Source organism: Bos javanicus, chromosome 26, assembly GCF_032452875.1.
Source record: "Bos javanicus breed banteng chromosome 26, ARS-OSU_banteng_1.0, whole genome shotgun sequence".
Classification (NCBI taxonomy): Eukaryota; Metazoa; Chordata; class Mammalia; order Artiodactyla; family Bovidae; genus Bos; species Bos javanicus.
The window spans coordinates 25046037-25066936 of record NC_083893.1 but is presented as its reverse complement, the minus strand read 5'-3'; the positions used below and the strand labels follow the sequence as shown (position 1 = coordinate 25066936).

Sequence of the window (20900 nt, the reverse complement as noted above, 5' to 3'; positions counted from 1 at the left end):
CACACCTTGTCAAACATTTCACATTCACCAAACCCCCACATTGGTGTGCAAAATAAGGATTATAATTCAGCTAAATAAAAGAGACAACTAGGTTTCAGAAAAGAAACTGCCCAAAGTCACAGAGCCGGTCAGTGATGGAGCTAAGAATCAAGGTGAGGTCCATCTACCTAAGCGTGACTCTGCCACCTAAAACACCCCAGCTTCTGTCTCCCCGTAAGTCATCTAATTTATTCATTCCATCCTACTGGAATAAAAAAGCCCGAGACTGTATTAAGAACTTAATGGGAAACAAGAACCTCAAGGTGCCAAAAAAGATCAGTGGATTAGGAATCAGCTAGACAGACATTAGTATGGGTTCCTCCACTATCTTGGTGAATTTAAACACTCTGCAGTTTCTATTTGGAGAAGGAAATGGCAACGCACTCCAGTGTTCTTGCCTGGAGAATCCCAGGGACAGGGGAGCCTGGTGGGCTGCCGTCTCTGGGGTCACACAGAGTCGGACACGACTGAAGTGACTTAGCAGCAGCAGTTTCTCTTAGCCATATTTTTCATACCTGGAAAAGGACATGGTTATATCATTAAGTGTTCTTTCTAGCTTTAAAATATGACCTCTGAACTATTTATATTCTTAGAGAATCTTGGAGAGGACCATGTTTAACCCAAAGGAATGACTCGAATTGTCAAGTTTCTGCCCCCATCAAAAAAAAAAAAAATCATTGAGCACAGAATCCTTTCTTCTGCCTCCCAAAGTCACATCACAAGTATGAGCAACTTTTTTTATGATTTGGTAGCCATAGCACTCTCTCACACATGTCTGGAAGTGTATAGTTTATAATGCCCTTTCAAACATATGATTTCATTTTGATCCCTCCAACTATTACACAGATGAGAAAATGAGTCTGATGTTGACTGATTTGGACCATTTCATAAAGCTGGTAGAAGATGATATGGAGACTGGCTTTCCAGTTCCAGTTTAGTCACAAGCAAAAGGGATGCTCCTGAGGGTACCCTGTACTTGGATCCAGAGTCCTCTTGCAGCCTGAGCCTGTTCACACAACCACTAAGCTATGACCATCATCATCCCCATTAATCTCTTTTGAGGCCATAATAGACACTAAGTAATAGTTGTTGAAATAACTAATAAAGGATGCTAGTACCACCTAAAAATCTGCCAACTCCATCTCCAGGTCAGATCAGCTCTGTTTAAAGGCATGTGCACATTAACACTCACATGTACACACGCATGACCTCCCCACAATTTTCTCTCCTTACCTCTACTCCTGAAAAGGCCCACTGAGAAGTATTTTATCCCAGACATGATTCTTTCAGTATCCCTCAGTCCAAACTGTGAAGAGGCTGGCTGAGGCCGGGGATCGTCAAGGAGCAACAATGCTTCTCTACTGCCTGCCTATGTTCAGTTACATGGTTGTCATGGTGGTGTTTCATACCATATCATCAGCTCTGCCCCAACTCCGTTTCTTTAAAAATTCATAAGTGTGCAAAAAAAGAAAAGAAAAACACAAAACAAAACCAGAAGAGGGAAAAGGCAATCTTGAAATCCATTCGACTGAAGAAGCATATGTTCCTGCAGGCATAGTAGGTATTAATAATTCAACAAAATATTACAGTAATTACTATACTTTGCAAAATCACAACAGTGTACTTTAGCACAACTCCTACCAATCTCCTTGCAACTGCCATTAATAAATAAAACACAATTCCCTGTATTAAATTTGTTGTTTAAAAGCTAAATATTTTATCAGAATATATTTTAAATAATCCATCAAGACCAAGAAAATCCCTGGCCCCACATAACTCCCCTATTTAAGTGAAACCCCATCTCTCTGGCTAGAGGAGAAATTGACTTTGACTCGATCCAGAATACACACTGAGTGTCAAGGCTGGAAGGCCCTCATGGAAGGACCTGAGGACTGCTCAGCTCACACACTCTGCTGGAATCTGGCCAAGCTGTTGGAAAAAGAGTGAGAAAGGAGAAAGAAAAAGTGGAAGATGAATTCTTTGAACCATGAATCTGACCTACTTCATTCAGCTCCAGGAAAAGAAGCCATGAACTATAAAGAGAGGTGAGTAGCAGGAAACCACCAAAAAGACACACTTAAGTATAGCCTTGAACATGTATGACGCTCATGGTCTCGAAATACAAGCAAGCCTCCCTTTAACCCTGTAGTCATGGTCCTACGTGTTTGCTGCATCCAGTCTATCGAGTTCTTGATTTTATCTGCTGTATCAGCTTTTGCTGCAAAAGTGCTGCAGAACAAATCACTCAAATCTCCATCTTTTTCCAAAAATAAATAAATAAATCAATCATTTATTCTCACAACAGTCATTTATTCTCATAAGTATACAGGGCAGCTGGGGCTTGGCTGGGCAGTCTTCCTGCCCATGGCTGGGCTGGGCAGGGCTGGGCTGGGCTGATCTAGGCTGGGCTTGGATGGAAGTAGCTACAGACGACTTGTCTCCTGTTCTCTACCCAGGACTGGTGGGCCAACCTGGACATGTTTTTCTCATGGCTACTGCAGAGGTACAAGACAGCAGGTAGATATACAATACCTTCTGATAACTAAGCTTAGAACTAGCAGTACTTCTATTGGCCAAAGCAAGTCACAAGGCCAAACTCAAGGTTAGGAGATGAGGAAGAAGGTCCCACCCATAGAGAAAGGGCAATGCAAAAGCCCAACACTAAGGGAGTTAGAGAGAGAGTGAAGAATTAGAGAGAGAAGCCAACAACACAATCAATCACGCTTGCTAAATAGTTCTTCAGTTGGTTTCTTTTCACCACTTACGCTGCCACCACCCAAGCCACCATCCTCTTTAGCCATTGCAACACTCTGGTCTCCTCGAATCCAGCCTTTTCTCCCTCCAACCCCTCAGTCAGCCAGTCAGTTGGTAAGACATGTCCTACTCTTTGCATCCCCATGGACTGTAGCCTGCCAGGCCCCTCTGTCCATGTGATCTTCCAAGAAAGAATACTGAAGTGGGTTGCCATTTCCTCCTCCAAGGTATCTTTACGACCCAGGGATGAATCTGCATCTCCCACCTGTATCTCCTGCACTGGTAGGCAGATTCTTTTCCATTTGAACCACCTCGGAAACTCAACCCACAGGGTGGTCAAATTTAATTATATGACTCTCCTACTTTGAACATTCCCAAGGCTTACCCCTTTGCTCTTAGTATAAAGAATAAACTCCTCCCACTGAGCCTATATCGTCTTTCTTGGTCCAACCCATGCCTGTCTTTCTCAATTCATCTCCCACCAGCCCCTAGCCCACAAACCCTCTGCTCCAGTCACTCTGTCCTTCCTGTTCCTTTCAGAAACCCCAGTCCCTCATGCCACAGAAGCTGGGTATCCAAGACACTCTGCCCATTCCTCTTCATCTAACTGATTGTGCTCATCTGCTTCTGCCTCTCTGCCCTCTCCCAGGTAAACGTCCTTGGTGAACCTGTGACAGTATCATGAACCTCTCCTTCAGAGCTCGCCATTATGTACTCAGAGCCCAGCAGCACCTGGCACATAGATGGCACACCACAAATATCTGTTGAATATCAACAACATTTCTTAAAACTATTTTAATTATTTTTAAATAAAAGATGGCTGCAGATGGTGACTGCAGCCATGAAATTAAAAGACATTTGCTCCTTGGAAGAAAAGTTATGACCAATCTTAGACAGCATATTAAAAAGCAGAGACGTTACTTTGCCAACAAAGGTCCTTCTAGTCAAGGCTATGGTTTTTCCAGTAGTCATGTATGGCTATAAGAGTTGGACTATAAACAAAGCTGAGCGCTGAAGAATTGATGCTTTGAACTGTGCTGTTGGAGAGGACTCTTAAGAGTCCCTTGGACAGCAGGGAGATCCAACCAGTCCATCCTAAAGGAATACTGGCTGATATATATCTGAATATATACTACTACTGAATATTCTTTGGAAGGACTGATGCTGAATCTGAAACTCCAATTCTTTGGCCACCTGATGCAAAGAACTTCATTTGAACTTTCATTTGAAAGACTCAATGCTGGGAAAAATTGAAGGCAGAAGGAGAAGGGGGCAACAGAGGATGAGATGGTTGGATGGCATCACTGACTCAACGGACATGAGTCTGAGTAAACTCCGGGAGTTGGTGATAGACAGGAAGGCCTGGTGTGCTTCAGTTCATAGGGTCACAAAGAGTCGGATACAACTGAGCAACTGAACTGAACTGAAGACTACCTCATCTGGTTGTGCTATACATTAAAGACATTCAGATAATGTGTCTATGGCAAATTGCTTCAAAGAGAATTTAATTTCCCCACACCACACTGCTGATTTGTATAAATGTGGTTTTAATGCATGAGGTTCCCTTAAAGGGTTGGGCCTCAACAACAGGAACAAAGCCATGATGTCCCATGTTAGGCATCCCCTTTCCCCATGCTCATCAGCTCCCTGAGGGGGAAAACACACATCATCCAAAAACAGCAAACTATGCAGAATCAGCAAGTACCCTAAGAATGTCAAAGACCCAGGGGGAATTTTTTTTGATCTTACATATTTATGTCCAGGTGAGCCATCAAAGCCATGTGAGATAAAAATAAATTTTAGACATATCCACAATGAATATAAAAGTATCACTCAAGCACTGGGTGACTATATAATATACCATCCGAGGTGGGATCATTTGAGAGTTAAAAGGAACCTAGTAATATATATGTCAGGACACAGGAACAAGTCAGGACATTCCTCTGCATTCTCTGAGAAAGAACACTTGAAGATCTACCACAGAAAAATGAAATGTAATCCAAAAAACAAAAGAGGAATGGAATTCAAGAAACAGAGGCACCAATCCAGGAGTAGAAATAAATAGAAATATCAAGATGACAACAAGGAGGCAGGCCTAGAAAGAAATCAGTTCAAATTAGAATATCCATTAATGATACAATTAAGAAGCTGGACTATCTTAGCACTATGGTGAAAAAATAGATGTTTCTTTTGTCTTCCTATGAGGAACATTCTCATCGAGGGACACAAATTTAGTCATTAGGATTATATCTATTTCTAATCATGCTACTGAACTTTTTGTAGATAATAAAACAATCATAATATTTTAAACATTTTATGAGTTTCCATTTACTGCAGTCTTGATTACATTCAGTGTATTTCCTAAGAATGCTCAAATTTAGCACAGATTTTACATGAGCTCACATATTTCTTTGCAATATCTGTCTAATACGTGAGTCCCACACACAAGACCATAAACTTGTGGGGTATCCAGTCGGCATCATACACTTTTCTGCACATCCTGCATCACTAGGTCTATAGTAGACACTCTCCCAAACACTTCATATTATCTGAAAAGTATAAAGCAATCAATACAGGTCAAGTCCTGGAACAAATGCTGTTTTTTTCAAAGACATCAAATTACACTCCTATCTGAGAATTTTATGATATCAGATGTGACTTGAAATAAATTGTACATCGTGCCTGGAATAAGAATCTCAAGGTTTTTGTTTTTGTTTAGCAGCATGGTATGCATGCTAATGAAAGTGTTTCATTTGTGCTGGGAGATATGGGAGAAGGCAAAAGAAATGTGTGGTTTCAAATTTGCTGCATAAGGACCTCCAGCTACTCAAAGAATGAAGGAGAGGTGATGTGAACTAACACCATGAGATCACATTGCCCCTGTTAACAGCGCTTTGAAAAGTACTCTTTTCAAAAGGCTGCAGTAGCTCATTATTTAACTGTGACATAAGCAGAGCAAATAGCATTGTCCCCATTTCACACATAAAGAAGTGACTGACCTGATACTACATCTAGCTTGTGGTGATATGGGTCTGCATCAAGAGTTGCATAACTCTTTCATTTATAGATAAGAAAACCAGATCCCAGAATAAGCAAGTAACTTAATTAGCATCACACTAAGCAAACAAGTTATTGAATGGATGAATGAATGAAAGTATATCTGTTGTGGATAAGACCAAATTTATACATGTTTAAAAAAGCATCTTCCAATTTTTTTAAATCATAGTTCTAGACCCTTTCCTTACTAATATACCCATTAAAACTTGTTTTATTCACAGATAGATAAGCTACTACACCTGGAAGGGTCTTCATTCTCTTACACCTAAAAAACAGGTGACTTGCAGAACAGAGTAAATGTAAACCAGAAGGCAGCCACACATCCCAACTCCCAGGCCAGTGTTCTTTCCAGACTCTCAAGACGCCCCACACTAAGGATATCTCAGATGGGGAGATACCAACTGTAAGCTCAGCTGCTTCCTGCCAAAATCTTGACAAAGTCCAAGAAAAAAGAATCACATCTTATTCCTAGGCCAGAGATCATGCACCAGCAGGTACGGGTCCAAATATGAGGGAGAGCAGCCTGGCAGGCTACAGTCCATGAGGTCACAGAGTCAGATACGACTGGGTGACGGAACAACAACAACACATCATGAAGAACAAGTCCATGACATACAGGTATATGTACGGCTGAGTCCCTTCACTATTCACCTGATACTATCACAACATTGTTATTAAAAAAAGAAGCAGCAGCAGCAGCAACCTATGCCCTGGGCTGGGGTGGGGCTCCTTAGCTCTGAGAAGTAACAGTGAAAGCTAATTTGGAGGTATGCATCCCCTCCTCAAACCCCCAACACCATATTCTTGCCACTCAGTATAACCTGGGCTTCTTCCCTGTGGAAGGAGCCAGCCCAAAAGGAAGACCCTCTCAGAACCACGATCAGTGCCTCCATCTCCCTCTCGGTACCGAGTCGGTACCATGGTGGAGCTGGATGCAGAACTTTAAAAGGGTAAGGGAAACACTTGAGGATAATCTTAAGTGTCAACCTGACAGTGCTGTGGGGTGTCCAGATATTTGACAAACAATATACTGAAAGTCCATCCAGTCAAAGCTGTGGTTTTTTCAGTAGTCAAGAATGGATGTGAGAGTTGGACCATAAAAAAGGCTGACTGTCAAAGAATTGATGCTTTTGAACTGTGGCACTGGAGAAAACTCTTGAGAGTCCCTTGGACTGCAAGATCAAACCAGTCAATCCTAAAGGAAATCAACTCTGAATATTCATTAGAAGAACTGATGCTGAAGCTGAAGCACCAATATGTGGCCACGTGATGCAAAGAGCCGATTCCTTAGAAAAGACCCTGATGCTGGGAAAGACTGAAAGCAGGAAGATAAGGGGATGACAGAGGATGAGGTGGTTGGATGGCATCACCGACTCAATGGACATGAGTTTGAGCAAGCTCCAAATGATGGTGAAGGACATGGAAGTGTGGCATGCTGCAGTCCATGGGGTCACAAAAAGTCAGACAGGACTCAGCAAGTGAACAAAAACAACAACAAAATATTAACGTGCCTATGAAGGAGACTCATTTGAAAAGACCCTGATGCTGGGAAAGATTGAAGGCGGGAGGAGAAGGGGATGACAAAGGATGAGATGGCTGGATGGCATCACCGACTCAATGGACATGAGTTTGAGTAAACTCTGGGAGTTGGTGATAGACAGGGAGGCCTGGCATGCTGCAGTCCATGGGGTCACAAAGAGTCGGACACAACTGAGCAACTGAACTGAACTGAACTGAAGGGGTTCCTGGAGGAGCTTAGCATATGAATTGGTATACTAAGTAAAGCAGATTGCCCTCCCAGCGAGGGTGGGCCTCATTCAACCCCCTCTAGGCCTGAATAGAATGAAAAGGCTGAGTAAGAAGAGATTCTTTCTCCTTGTCTGTCTTTAATTTGGGACACCAGCCTCCTCCTGCCTTCAGACATGGACTCAGATGGGAATTACAGGATCAGCTCTCCTGGATTTCCAGCTGCTAATGCTGGCTGTGGACTCTCATCTTCCATGACAGTATCAGCCAATTCCTTACTTAAATCTCTCAGATATATATACAAATATATAAAAAGGTTTACTTTAAGAGAGATAATATATCCTATTGGTTCTGTTTCACTGAAGACCCAGGCTAACACACTCAGAAATAACTAAAGGTATTAGTTCCTTTTCCTCCAGAAACATACTCTGAAACAAAGTCTTGAGTTCAAGTACAGTTGATCCTTGAACAATATAGGTTTTAACAGCATGAGTTCACTTATACTTGGATTTTTCTCAGTAAACATACACTACAGGATCTGTGTGCTTGGTTGAATCCACAGACATGGAGTTTTGAATACCGGAGGGACAACTGTAAAGTTATACATAGATTTGTAACTGCATGGAGAGCCATGCTCCTAATCCCCACATTACTGAAGGGTCAAATGTAACTTATTTGGGAGGTGATCCGAGGAAATACTGATTGAGCTAGAGACAGCAGAGCGCAATGGGAAGGTTGCCAATAAAAGGCAAGCAAATTACCACCTCGAGCATCTGGCACTTAATCCCAGTGATGGCTTCTGGGAGATAGTGTAGGAAACAAGCTTCAGAGTTACCCCACCACAAAGGGAAAGGGAGCTGGGGTATTTATCCACCAACTTCCAGTAGTCATTATCAGGTGGCTGCTCCCTACTTCTGGAGAAGGCAATGGCACCCCACTCCAGTACTCTTGCCTGGAAAATCCCATGGACAGAGGAGCCTGGTAGGCTGCAGCCCGTGGGGTTGCTAAGAGTCAGACACAACTGAGTGACTTCACTTTCACTTTTCGCTTTCATGCATTAGAGAAGGAAATGGCAACCCCCTCCAGTGTTCTTGCCTGGAGAATCCCAGGGATGGGGGAGCCTGATGGGCTGCCGTCTATGGGGTTGCACAGAGTCGGACACGACTGAAGTGACTTAGCAGCAGCAGCAGCTCCCTACTTCTTGATAGAAATCAACCCCCTGCTTCCAACCTGGGCCTGTGTGATCGAAGCTCCAGGCAGCACACAGTCCCTGGTGCTGGTGGTCAGAAGTCAGTCCCATTCGCAGACCAGTGGCAGGTGCAGAGAGCAGGGTACCAACAGATCTGCTACAAAAGGACAGACACTCAATCCACCCCATCTCCTGCCTAAGTGATAATGAGAGCTAACATCTTTAACCAGTGTAATATCTATAACACTACCCCTTCACAGTATTACCTATAAGATTCACAACATCCCTATAAGTTCAGGATTATCCCCATCTTACAGCCAGTGAAACTAAGGTTCAGAGACTTACTTGGAATCACTGCTGCTTGGGTACCTTCTCATAAGAGGAAAAAAAAAAATCTGAGTTTGAGAAATCGTCCAGTGAAAAGTTTTCTTTCAAGCATGAATAACATTGAAAACAACATAGTGATGTAAGTAACTCTTTTGCCTCTAAAGATTCTTTCCTCTACCTGCCACTAGCCTAGAACACAAGCTTCTCTGCATCTCCAGTACCACCGCCTCCAAATTGTAACAAGCTCCCTCCATACGTGTAATCACATTCAGATACAGCAGCTTGAGTACTGCAAAAAAAAAAAAAAATGTTCAACTCTGTAATTGTTCTCCATTTCCCACTGAGAACAGATTTTAAAAGGAAAAAGTTCATTTCTTATGCAGCAGTGTGATCTTTAACCTGATTCTAACCATCTGGAAGAAAAACTGCCTCCCTTACCATAGATGCCAAGAAGGCTTTAAGAGGACTGAGTCAGGTGTGTGGGGCCTGACAACCAGGGAGAGAGGACTGTGATGCCCTCAGGGGGTAGATCCTGTGCCTGGAGGCAGCAAGAAGAAATCAGACTCTTCCCTATTCCCAAGACAGTCATTCTTTACCCAGGTAGTTTTACGTATTTAAGAATTGATTCATGTCATTCAGCTCAGTAAGCTTCTATTAACTGACCACCATACACAAGAAAGTGAGGGGCACCAAGTCAGAAAATGCAGAAGAGATGGGGGAACCAAGCCTGAGCATCACTTCTGGATTAATTTATATCTAGTTTTAGTTGAGTCATTTATGGGTTGAATGGACTGCAGAATGGATACATTTTACAAAACATCCATACCCTTTTTTCTGCAGGAAGGGACTGAATGATCAGCCCCCCAGGACTCAATTCCTTGGTTGTTAATGAAATGTTTATCTACAGGTCAAGCCCTCCCACAATGAACTCGCAGGTTACTACGGCTCTTCCTCACTCCTTTGAAACAACTCCTCATGCAGTATTTGTTTTATTATTTCATTCTACTTATTTTCACTTCTTTCCCAGGGCAACACTCCCTCTAGTGTCTGTGTAGGGATCTCAGGTCCCATTCCTGCTGCACAGGGTGCAGACAAAAAAGGGAATTCAAGCCTGCACCTCGATGGGTGTGGATCACCACAAACTATTCATGGGTTTGGCCAATAGGATAATTCTGAGAAAGAAGCTACAGATATTCTGCAACAAGTTCCAGCCACAGATATTCCCATCTCATGCCAGGCACAGAGCAGAGATAGGAGACAGAGAGGAAAAACAAACCCAGAGCATCAAGGTCCACCCCATGACTTGGATGGAATGAGTGGCACTCTAGACTCTCTTTGTCTGCCAGTTCCAGTAGCCCTGCGTCCTCTTTTCTTAAAGCTACACGTTTCACTCACTTCCTTCAGGAAGTCTTCCATGATTAGCTGCGAGGTACAATCACGGATGCCCAAGCCAAGAGAAGCTACTCTGCATCTTTCTGGATGCCTTTCTCAAAACTCCACTCAATGAAAGCCCTGAAATAAATGTTCTACTTGTTAGTTATCTATTAGTGCAATTGTTAAGTTGACCCTACCCATCTGATTCCAATCATTTCTAAGAAAATTCTGAGTATGAGCTTCAAGCAGCCAAGTCCAAGTCCTCAGCCAGTGTCTCTCTCTCTCTCTCTCTCTCTCTCTCTCTCTCTCTCTCTCTCTCTCTCTCTCTCTCTCTCTCTCTCACTGTCTCCTTCAGTATGACACAGAAGGCAGATAACACTGACTTGTCTGAGTCGGGACGTGGACTAGGGCTGGCAGTTGAACAAGTGCCTCACTGAGAACTAGGTTCTAGCCGAGGCTTAGGGATCAGCTCACTGGGAACTGGGCATCTACCTCCTTTCTCTGCTTCCATGTTTCCTTCTGAAAATGAAGAGAAAGCCCCATCCAATATAAGAGTAACAATTAAACCAATTAAATATCTGGAGGACTAACTACAGGTCAGGTGCTTCTTTTCAACACTTTGCTAAGCACAGCATCTTATTTAATTCTTAAAACAGCCCACTGTGAGAGGTACTATTTTATCACTCCTTCTATGGATTTAACAAATAGACAAGAGAGGGTGACAACTTAACATCACACAGCTATTAAGAGACAGAGGTAGACAGCCCAACTTAAAAATGGGCAGAACTGAACAGACATTTCTTCAAAGAAGACAGACAGATGGCTAATGGGCACGTGAAAAGATGCTCAACACCACTAATTATCAGGGAAATGCAAATCAAAACTGCAGTGAGATATCACCCCGCACCTATCAGAAGGCCTATCATCAAAAAGAACAGAAGTAGGTGTTGGCAATATGTGAAGAAAAGGGGCTCCTCTTACACTTCTGGTGGGAATGTACATCGGTACAGCCGCTCCAGAAAACAACACGGAGGTTTCTCAAAAAACTGAAAATAGAACCATCTTCTGACCCAACAGTTCCACTCGTGGGCATATATCAAAAGCCAAACAAAAAATTAATTCAAAAAGATACATGCACTCCAATGTCCATAGCAGCATTATTTACAATTGCTAAGAAGTGGAAGCAGCCTAAATGTTCATCAGCAGATGAATGGATAAAGAAAAGGCGATGGTGGTGTGTGTCTGTATGTGTATATACACAATGGAATACTACTCAGCCATAAAAAAGAATGAAATTTTGCCATTTGCAGAAACAGAGGTGGACTTAGAGGGCATTATGCTGAACGAAATAAGTCAGAGAAAGACTAATAGTGTATGATGTCACTTATATGTAGGATTTTAAAATATATAAAAAAAATAAAAATATATAATAAACTAGTAACTCTAACAAAAAAGAACCAGACTCACAGATACAGAGAGCAAACAAGTGGCTACCAATAAGGAGAGGGAAGTGGGAAGGAGGAGGATAGGGGTAGGGGAGTAAGAGAGACAAGCTATTAGATATAAAATAAGCTATAAGGATATACTATAAAACACAGGGAAGATAGCCAATATTTTATAATAACTATAAATGGAAAGTAACCTTTAAAAATTGTGAATCACTATATTGTATACCTGTAACTTATATAATACTGTACAGCAACTTTAGACTAATTTTTAAAGAGAGTAAGTTAAACTTAACCCAAGAAAGAGAGAGAAACAAAGACAGGATTCAAAGCTAGGCATCTGGCTTCAGAGCTTATGCTCCTGTTTCCTATATGACTGTTTCTTGCTCCTAGTTTATTTCTATTCCTAGTATATACTGAAAAGTATAATCTTGACTGCATTCATGATGAAAACTCTCAAGTATGCATTCACACAAGTCACACAGTCATATCCAGGCTAAATAACCTACAACCTAACAGGAGCCTTGATGATCCTATATAACTATGGTCAGCTTTTCCCCTAAGGTAGGTTTCTTCCAGCACAGGTCACGTACCAGGCCCCTGCTTACCAAAGGGCACAGATTTGGTCACCAACAGCCCTGAACAGCTGGCCCTACTGTGCTCCGGGTCCTCTCACCCCAACCTAGTAGGGATGGTTTCCTCTGCTCCCCAGCAAGGAGTTCATACCAGGAAGCTACTTGTGCAATCCTGAAGTTCTCAGACTCCATTACTTTTTGGAAATTTACTATAGCACATTTATTAGCATACTATAAAGAACAGCATCTCCATACATAATTAAACCCAAACTACACTGATCAAAACAAACGAGCAATATATTCCTGGTGATGCAACCAGACTTGGTTCACTCACTAACTCAAATGATGAGGTGTCTCACAAGAGGTCCCCATTAACAATGGTTAGTAAGACACAGACTTCCCAGTAAGGAGCTGGTCCTTACTGTCTGCAGTCACTGCGGTGGGTAGGCAGGGTGGCCACCGGATACAGCCAGGGAGCAAGAGGGAGGAATCTATTCCTCAGTCTCTCCGGCTAGCCTTGTGTGTACTCATCCTACACCTCACTCTATCCGACCTATAAAATGGGCAGCACCCTACCTCACTTGAGTGAATATAACAGAAAATGGTCTGTAAAAGCAAAAAACAAAAAAAAAAAAAGAGAGAGAGAGAAGCAGGAGTGTGCGGAGGACAGCTATAGAAGGAAAGACCAGGAGAGAGTCCACCCTGTAGGGTGCCACGTTTCTATCTGAGCCTCATACCCTTCATCTCACTGCTGAATGATGTGATGAAGACCGTTCCCAAGAGCACAGCCAGCCTTGACATCCTGTTGATCTAAGGTGCCCACAGCACCTCCTCTGATCTCACAGCCTGAAACGATCACTTGACAAATAATCAAACATCACCCCGTGGCATCTGTCTTGTTGCCATGTTATTAAACTTTACAGAAGAGCAGCCTCATACCCAAAGCATATTAGAAGGACCCTGAGGCAAATGTTGTCTTATCCTTCTTTGTCTCTCCATCACAGTCCTACCAACTCCTCAGTCCCCAGAACCGTGCCACACTCCCAGTGAACACTAGGCAAATGGTTGACTATCTTACATGAGTCCATCTGATCTCTCAAGTACATACAGAAAAAGCCAGGATTTTTGACTAGTACCTATTTCCATCCTCTCATTAAGTGGGGTAGAGACGTCTCTACATCTTCTGTTAAAAGTCATATATAAAATAATAAACCAAGTGCGTAAACTCAGCACTGTTAAGAAACAGTGTCAGCTGTCCTCCCCGACCAGCTAGGGCACTGTCCAGTTCCCAGGGTCAGTTCAGCAAGTACGGACTGAGCTATGTGCCAAGCACTGGACCACAAAGAACACGTGAGAAAAGCAGAACTCACAGTAGGTGTGGGACGTGGGATGCTGCAGCAAGTATTTCAGCCCTCATCCCTCACCTTCGAAACACTCATAAAATAACCAAGTGATAACCTAAACATAATCAAGAGTGTGGTACACTCTGTAAATCCTATAAACAGGAAAATAAATGAACCTAGGAAAGGTTCTAATCATGTTTGGATCTTAAACTGAACCATAAGTAATGTGTGTGTCTCCATAGAGGAAGAGGGGTATCCTGAGTGGAGAAGACCTCAAGAGCAAAGGCTTGGAGTGAAGAAGGGGATGGGGACAATGAAGCACTGCCTTGCTAGAGTGAAGGGGTCTATCAGGGAACAGTCAGATGCAGAGCTGAAGAAGCAGGCCCAGGACGTATGCAGTGAGGGGCCTTGAAAGCCAGGCTAAAGGACTTTAAATTCAAATTCAAGAAGCTAAAGGCTCTCAAGCTAGAATGGAGACCTACTGGATGAAATGCTCCTGGATACAGCAGCTGTCAAGTTATGAACAACCTGAGAAAATTATTGCTATCCCAAGGGACAAGGATTTCCAATTCCTTCATAGCCTCTGCTCAGTGAGACTTGGGACTCACTCAGTCACTGACTTAGTCAAATCCAGTTGAGTTTCTCTACTGCACACAAGGCAGAGATCTCTTGTCTCCACTCTCTACCAATGAAGTCAGGGCAGCATCCAGACCTTTCAGTAACCCACCACCCAGAGGAATGACCAAGGTTAGCTGAAGGCCATCTATCCCACAGTACCAGTGATACTTACCCAAAGTGGCCCACCAGGCACTGGCATGCTACACTTTCCAACTTCACAAGACCGCTTCCCCCCAGACTTGCTGCAAACTAATCCTCTGACATCTTCTCATAAGGAAGTGTCTCAAGCCAGCCAGGAGCTTCCCTGGTGGCTCAGATGGTAAAGTCTACCTGCAACGAGGGAGACCCGGATTCGACCCCTGGATAGGGAAGATCCCCTGGAGAAGAAAATGGCAACCCAATCCAGTAATCTTGTTTGGAAAATTCCAAGGATGGAGGAGCTTGGTGGGCTACAGTCCATGGGATCACAAAGAATCAGACACGACTGAGCAACTAACACTTCAAGTGAGCCAAGAGGTCAAAGGAAGCAGGAAATCAACAGTTAAATCAAGCCCCCAGGCCCTGGAGTACCTGGCCTTGGATAAACCCTTCAGACACAACCTCCTATTTCAGCATCCAGCTTTGTCACACCTCTCTGCGCCCTGTAGGATGACTCAGGGCCCACAGAGAATCCAGTTCCAAAGTCCCCCCAGTTACAGTAAGAGATTTACCCAGCCAGAGGAAGAAGCAGTTCTCCCTTCTGCCCCCTGAGCCTTCTTGTCACCATCCCCTCCCCTTAAATCCAACACAATCAGAGAAGCCACTTCCTGTGTGCCTTCTCTGCCAACTACAAAGCGAGTTCCAACCGCTGCATTTCTGCAATCATTAAATCAGGCCTCCCAATTAAGGAGTTTGCAACTTCTGCTCACCTTGGAAATCACTGCAGGATCTGAGAAGCAAATCACGCCCTGTAACCAACCAACTGGGCCATCAGAGAAAACGCAGAGCAGACAAACAGCCTGTGTGTGGCCACTCCACTCCCCCCTCCCGCCCCTAGGCTGACAGTAAGTGACCGGGAGCAATTAGTGCTGCTCTGTCCCCCTGCATTTCTCAGCTCTGTCTCCACTGGGATGGCTTCCCTTGTAATATTAATTAAAAACAGATTCTTTTTGGCAAACCCCTGAAGAATGGCTCCAGTGGCAGGCTTCTTTATTAAGCCTCTGAGAAGACAAAATGCATTAAGATATTGTGACACGGGTACGGTGAGCGGGGACGAGAAGGCTAGACATCCCAGCCAAAAGCTATTTGAAAAATCTGTTTGGGAGCCACAATTAGATGCTCCAGTGAGTGAGACACAATTAATCTGATCAAATCTGTCACTATTTTGCACATTAGGAGTAAATATTTTAGAGCGTTGTCCAGCTGAATTAGTTAAGAGCACGAAACCATGCCTGGGAGCATCTGGGTGTTCCACCTGCTGGCGTGCTCAGGGCAGGATAGGGACCTCGAGTTATCAGCATCTTCTCGTTTTTCTTCACCAAGGTGCAGCATTGGGCACACGAATTAAAGACTATCTGGCAAGGCATCCCAACCAGACACACTGCAGGGCAGCACACTGACTGAACCGCAGGAAAGGCATGGGGATCAATTTACGGGAGGAGGCAGCATTCTCGCATCTCAGCACCCTGAACAAATGAGGGATTCCCCCATCAAGGCTTTATAATGCTCAGGGGGCCTGGAAAGTGCGCTGTTGTCTTCACAGCCTCCCAATCTCCAGAGTCATTTGCCAACTCACTAACCAAGCAGGAAGGCGTATTTCTTCTTTCAAAAGAGAAGAGCAGGCTGATGTGATTTTCTGTATCCCTGTAAGCCCCAGGGTCTGGACTCCCTCTGGGTGTTTGTGAAACACTTTCTAGCCCATTAATCACCAGAATCCCAGCTGGAGACAACCAAAGAGAAAGGCAAATCACTCTTCCAGAGTACAGGCTTCAAGCCCAAGCTCACTCTCCTCTCCCCTCCGCCGAAATATGTGGCAGGACAAGAAAGGCCAGAGGGGAACCCAGACTCCATTTCCTCCTGACTCAAACCTGCTGGGCACTTCCTCTGTTGCCCACCAAGTCTTGCCAGCCCCTCCTGGGACCAAAGTGAATATGTGACTCAAGCCTGGAATGAGACTCTCAGCCCCTGGGCACATGCTGGGCACGTGGGGAAGGGAGTGGAGACCCTTCACTTGCATATCCATCTCCTCATGTGCGTGCATATGCGCTCAGTTGCTTCAGTCTTGTGTGACTCTCTGCAACCCTGTGGACTGTAGCCCACCAGGCTCCTCTGTCCATGGGATTCTCCAGGCAAGGATATTGGAGTGGGTTGCCATGCCCTCCTCCAGGGGACCTTCCCAACCCAAGGACTTAACCCACATCTCCTGCGTCTCCTGCACTGCAGGCAGATTCCTTACTCATTGAGCCACCTGGGAAGCCCCATCTCCTCATGCTGCTGCTGCTGCTGCTAAGTCACTTCAGTCGTGTCCGACTCTGTGCGACCCCATGGACTGCAGCCTACCAGGCTCCTCCGTCCATGGGATTTTCCAGGCAAGAGTACTGGAGCGGGGTGCCATCACCTTCTCTGCCATCTCCTCATGCCTGACCACAAATGGCCACAGTAGAGTTCAATTTTCAGATATATGGAGTAACTGGAAACTCTCCTCCAAAAGGAACTCACAGGAGGAATGTGGTTCACCAGAGGCAGTTGAGGGAGACCAGCAAACCCCACACTGTGTTAACTGGTGGCCTTCCTGGAGAAGGACATAGTTAACACTCAAGTCAGAAGGGAAGATGGAACTTTCTTTTCGTGCCAAAAGAGCTTGAAACAAAGATCCATGTTCTCTGTCTTGAGGACTTCTCCAACCAATGATGAAGGGACCTTCCAGAAGGAACATCCTCTCCATCACTCTTTACCCTGGCTTTTTTTTTTTTTTTCCTAACAGGAAAGGAGGAGGGGAGAAAGCAATTGATTAGATTTAAAAAAAGAAAGAAAGAAAGAAACTGATTGGGTAATGTTGCAGAAACTGGTTTTCTAGCTACTCCCCGCCAGGGGTTGTTTCCTTAAAGTCTCCCAGAGGCAGGGCTGGGTTAGCTTGTTTGCTCATTTTCCTCAGGGCAAAACAGACTGACCCTTGAGGAAGGCTTTTCCACTGGAAGTGCCTGTGAAGCATGGTCTAAAGAGGCAGTCCTTCTCTGGAGCAGAGAGAGGAGACACATGGGGTCCCCACACTCACCTGTGCTGCCATGTCCTTTGCTCAGACAGTAAGTCTGGCCAGGAGCACAACCAATGAACCCCCGAAGCGGTATTCCTAGACTGCCCAAATCTCATCGCTGTCGCTAAGAACTCCAAGGCCAACTGGTCCGCTCCTCAGGCCCTTTGGACTCATCTTTTTAACTGGAGAGCCATTTCCCAGGGCTAGACTTGCCCCCTCACTTCCTCTGCTGTACAACTTCCTTGAAGATGGTCAGAGAAGGCCATGCACATGTAACTACTATCTGCAGAAAGCATGCTCCAACGTCCCATCTTCAGGGAATTTATCAACACACAGAAATCATCCTTAAAAGCAGAAACATAACAGAACTCTTTCGACAGAGTGAATTTATATCGTCCCAGTGTGGCACGCTAAAATCGAAGGACATCACCACCACCTCCTCCTCCTCCTCCTCCTCCTCCTCCTCCTCCTCCTCCTCCTCCTCATCTTCCTCCTCCTCCTCCTCCTAGGGATACATTTGCTTCCACACATCCAGTCCATCCTCCTCACTGAGTAAGAACATGAACAAAATAACGCACATACACGCGATTGCTCATTCTCAAACCAAGAGAAGTTGAGAATCAAAAACCCTGCTGTCAGAGAATTACAAGTCGCCCTGTCTCTCTCTCCACCTCCCCCTGCCACACACACACACAATCCTCCCAGCACCTGCAAGTCCTCGATCACCCATCCCTCCTACCTGTCCACCCCCTAAGCCCAGAGCTGACCACTCTGAAGGTGTGGGGGGCCCTCGCTGAGATGAAGCCACCACCGCGCTGCTGAGGAGCTGCTCTGCCCAAATGCTTCCAACCCAGGTTGGGCTGCCTGCTTGGTGCTGTATGTCTATAAGAATCAGGAAATCTGTGCTCGGTATGCACTCCTCGGTTTCCTGTTACTCACTAGTCACCCCTGCGACACCCCCCAGGCGCCGTTAAAATAAGGCGAGAATTTCCTAGGGAAATCTTTAATGTCAGTCACGAAGAGAAATACAAAGGGAGTGGAGGCGGTGCTTTCCCATCGAGTGAGTTCCCCAAAGCTGCAGGTAGGGACATCCACCATCCTCCAGATTCTGCCCAGAGCCCCGGTTCTGATTTGATGCTATAAGCCAGAGACCAGGAAAGGGTTTTTGCAGGATTGGCTGAAGTTGGGCCCGAGGAAGGCAGGGGAGTGGGGTAAATGGTCGGAGCCATGCCGCAGGGTTCCTGGGCTGGACTGCTAGCGCTGGCGGCCAGCTGGGGGCGGGGTGGGGAGCCCCTCCGGGCACGCGCTGAGGGCTGCAGCAGCTGCCGGGACAGACTGTATTCTGCGCCCTAAGGCCCGCCGCGGGCGCCCGGAGCGTCTGGAGCCGCCGGAGTGGACTCCAGGGCGCCACCTGTCGGTACAGCAGCTTCCCAGGGTAACCTGGCAGCCGAGAGAAAGGCGTGGAGAGGCGCGTAGAAAGCCCGGGGAGGCAACTCGACTCGGCCAGTGTGCAGTGGCAGGACGCAGCGGCAGGGGCGACTATGTGCTCAGTGACTTATGTGTGCTTCTGCTTGCGTGAGAACAAGGGGTGCGGGACGGGTGTTGAATTTCACTTCACACTTTAAACTTTTTTTCCCCTGCCTCTCCTATAGCTTTGCAGGGCAGCTGCCTGGGTTTTGAAGGGGAAAGCTGATGTCAAGAAAGGCCCAGACTTGGGCCAACTTGGCCCAGCCTCCCGCTAAGACTGGGACAAAGTGTGCCTGGGGCCCAGGGCAGCATCCTAAGTGGGGCGGGCAGGAGTAGTCCGAATGGCACCATCTCCTGGTTCTTTCCTGTGGTTGGAGGAGAGAGGGGAACCCCGGGCAGTCGCAGGAGTCAGCCAGCCTGTCCAGCGGTTCTTTCCCCAAATCAGTATATTTCCCCGCCCAAAAATTCACGCGCACACCCACACCTCACAGGACAACTGATTCCCCAAGCCGAGCACCAGAGAAAGTGATCACTGATCCCGATAAGGCACCTCTTTTCCCCTCTTCCCTCCAGACAGCCCCAATCTTAGAGTCTTGGAAGGGTCTTAGGTAAACAAATTCACACAGTCTTACAACAAACTCCGCTAACCTGTTGGGGGCGTGGGGAAAGCGGGATGCACCAGACTAAAAGTCGAGGAGCCCCCTGCTCCTGCCTTCACCTCAACCCAGGGCAACTATCTGCCCCTCCTTCCAGCCCCCCCTACCCCACCTCAGCCCACCCCCCATTTTCCTTTGCTGTCGGGAGACAGTGAGCTCCGCAGCCGGATGGATACTCACACTGCTGTTGTGTCCCGACCAGTGCACCATGGCTTGGTTGTGAGCCGAGTCCCCGGTCAGCGCGAACGAGGTGCTGGGTAACCGGAGCTCTTCAGCCGCTGAACCCGCGGTCCGTGGTGCCTTCACCTCCTCCCGGAGACCCTTGGCCAGAGGGCGGCTTCCTTTGGAACCATCGGCTAAGACAGTAGCCCGGGCATCCCCGTGTTCCAGGGCACTGGGGGGCTGCGCCCGACGACTCCTCCTCACGCCGCTAGGCTTGCCAGGAGTCGAGATGCCCGGTCCCCACCGCGAGCTTGCTGGAGACAGCCCTCCGGCTTCTCCTTGCTTCTTTCCGCCGCTGGCACTGCTTGGCTGGGGCAGCGGCTCTGGTCCCGGCCGGCGCTCCAGTGCGGCGCCTCTCCGTACAGTCGCCAGCTCCTCCGGCCACTGGCTTGCCACTGCCAGCGGTGAGAGACGAGGCAGCGCGGGGGACCGCGAAGCCAGAGCCGCTAGGCGCCCGGGACCGCCCGTGGTGTCCCAAGTGATCTCGGCGCCGGCCAGGACCCACGTCGACAGAAGCAGGAGCCCGGTCCGGGCGAGGGGCGCCCCGGGCCAGCCTGCAGCGCGCTCGGTGCGCGCCGCCTCCATCCCGCTGCGGCTGCCGCGGCTCGGGCTGGCAAGTGTGTGGCGCCCGCCGAGGTGCGGGTCCGGCGCGGGGGGTGTGCGCTGCGCGCGCCGGCGAGCGAGCAAAATGAGTGTGTGTCGGGGGAGTGGGGAGGGGGCGGCCGGGAAGGAGGTGGCTCGGCCTGGTGCGCCTTGCTGGTCCTCTCCACTCTTCGCTCCTGGCTCTCGATAGCTGGCTCTCTCCTCCACAGGGTGATTCCAAAACCCGAGAAAAATTAATAAATACCCCGTAGGT

At 46.5% G+C, this 20900-nt stretch overlaps 1 protein-coding gene across 2 annotated transcripts in view; it reads right to left on the bottom strand.

Moving 5' to 3' along the window:
- SORCS3 (sortilin related VPS10 domain containing receptor 3) overlaps positions 1 to 20644 on the bottom strand; it is a 647321-nt gene extending 626677 nt beyond the window's left edge. For both annotated transcript variants that reach the window (XM_061403393.1, XM_061403394.1), the window contains exon 1: positions 20003 to 20644. In XM_061403393.1, the coding sequence (XP_061259377.1) occupies positions 20003 to 20629 (627 nt within the window). In that variant the 5' untranslated portion in view covers positions 20630 to 20644. The remainder of the gene's footprint in view (positions 1 to 20002) is intronic.
- Between the last annotated feature and the right edge of the window lie 256 nt (positions 20645 to 20900).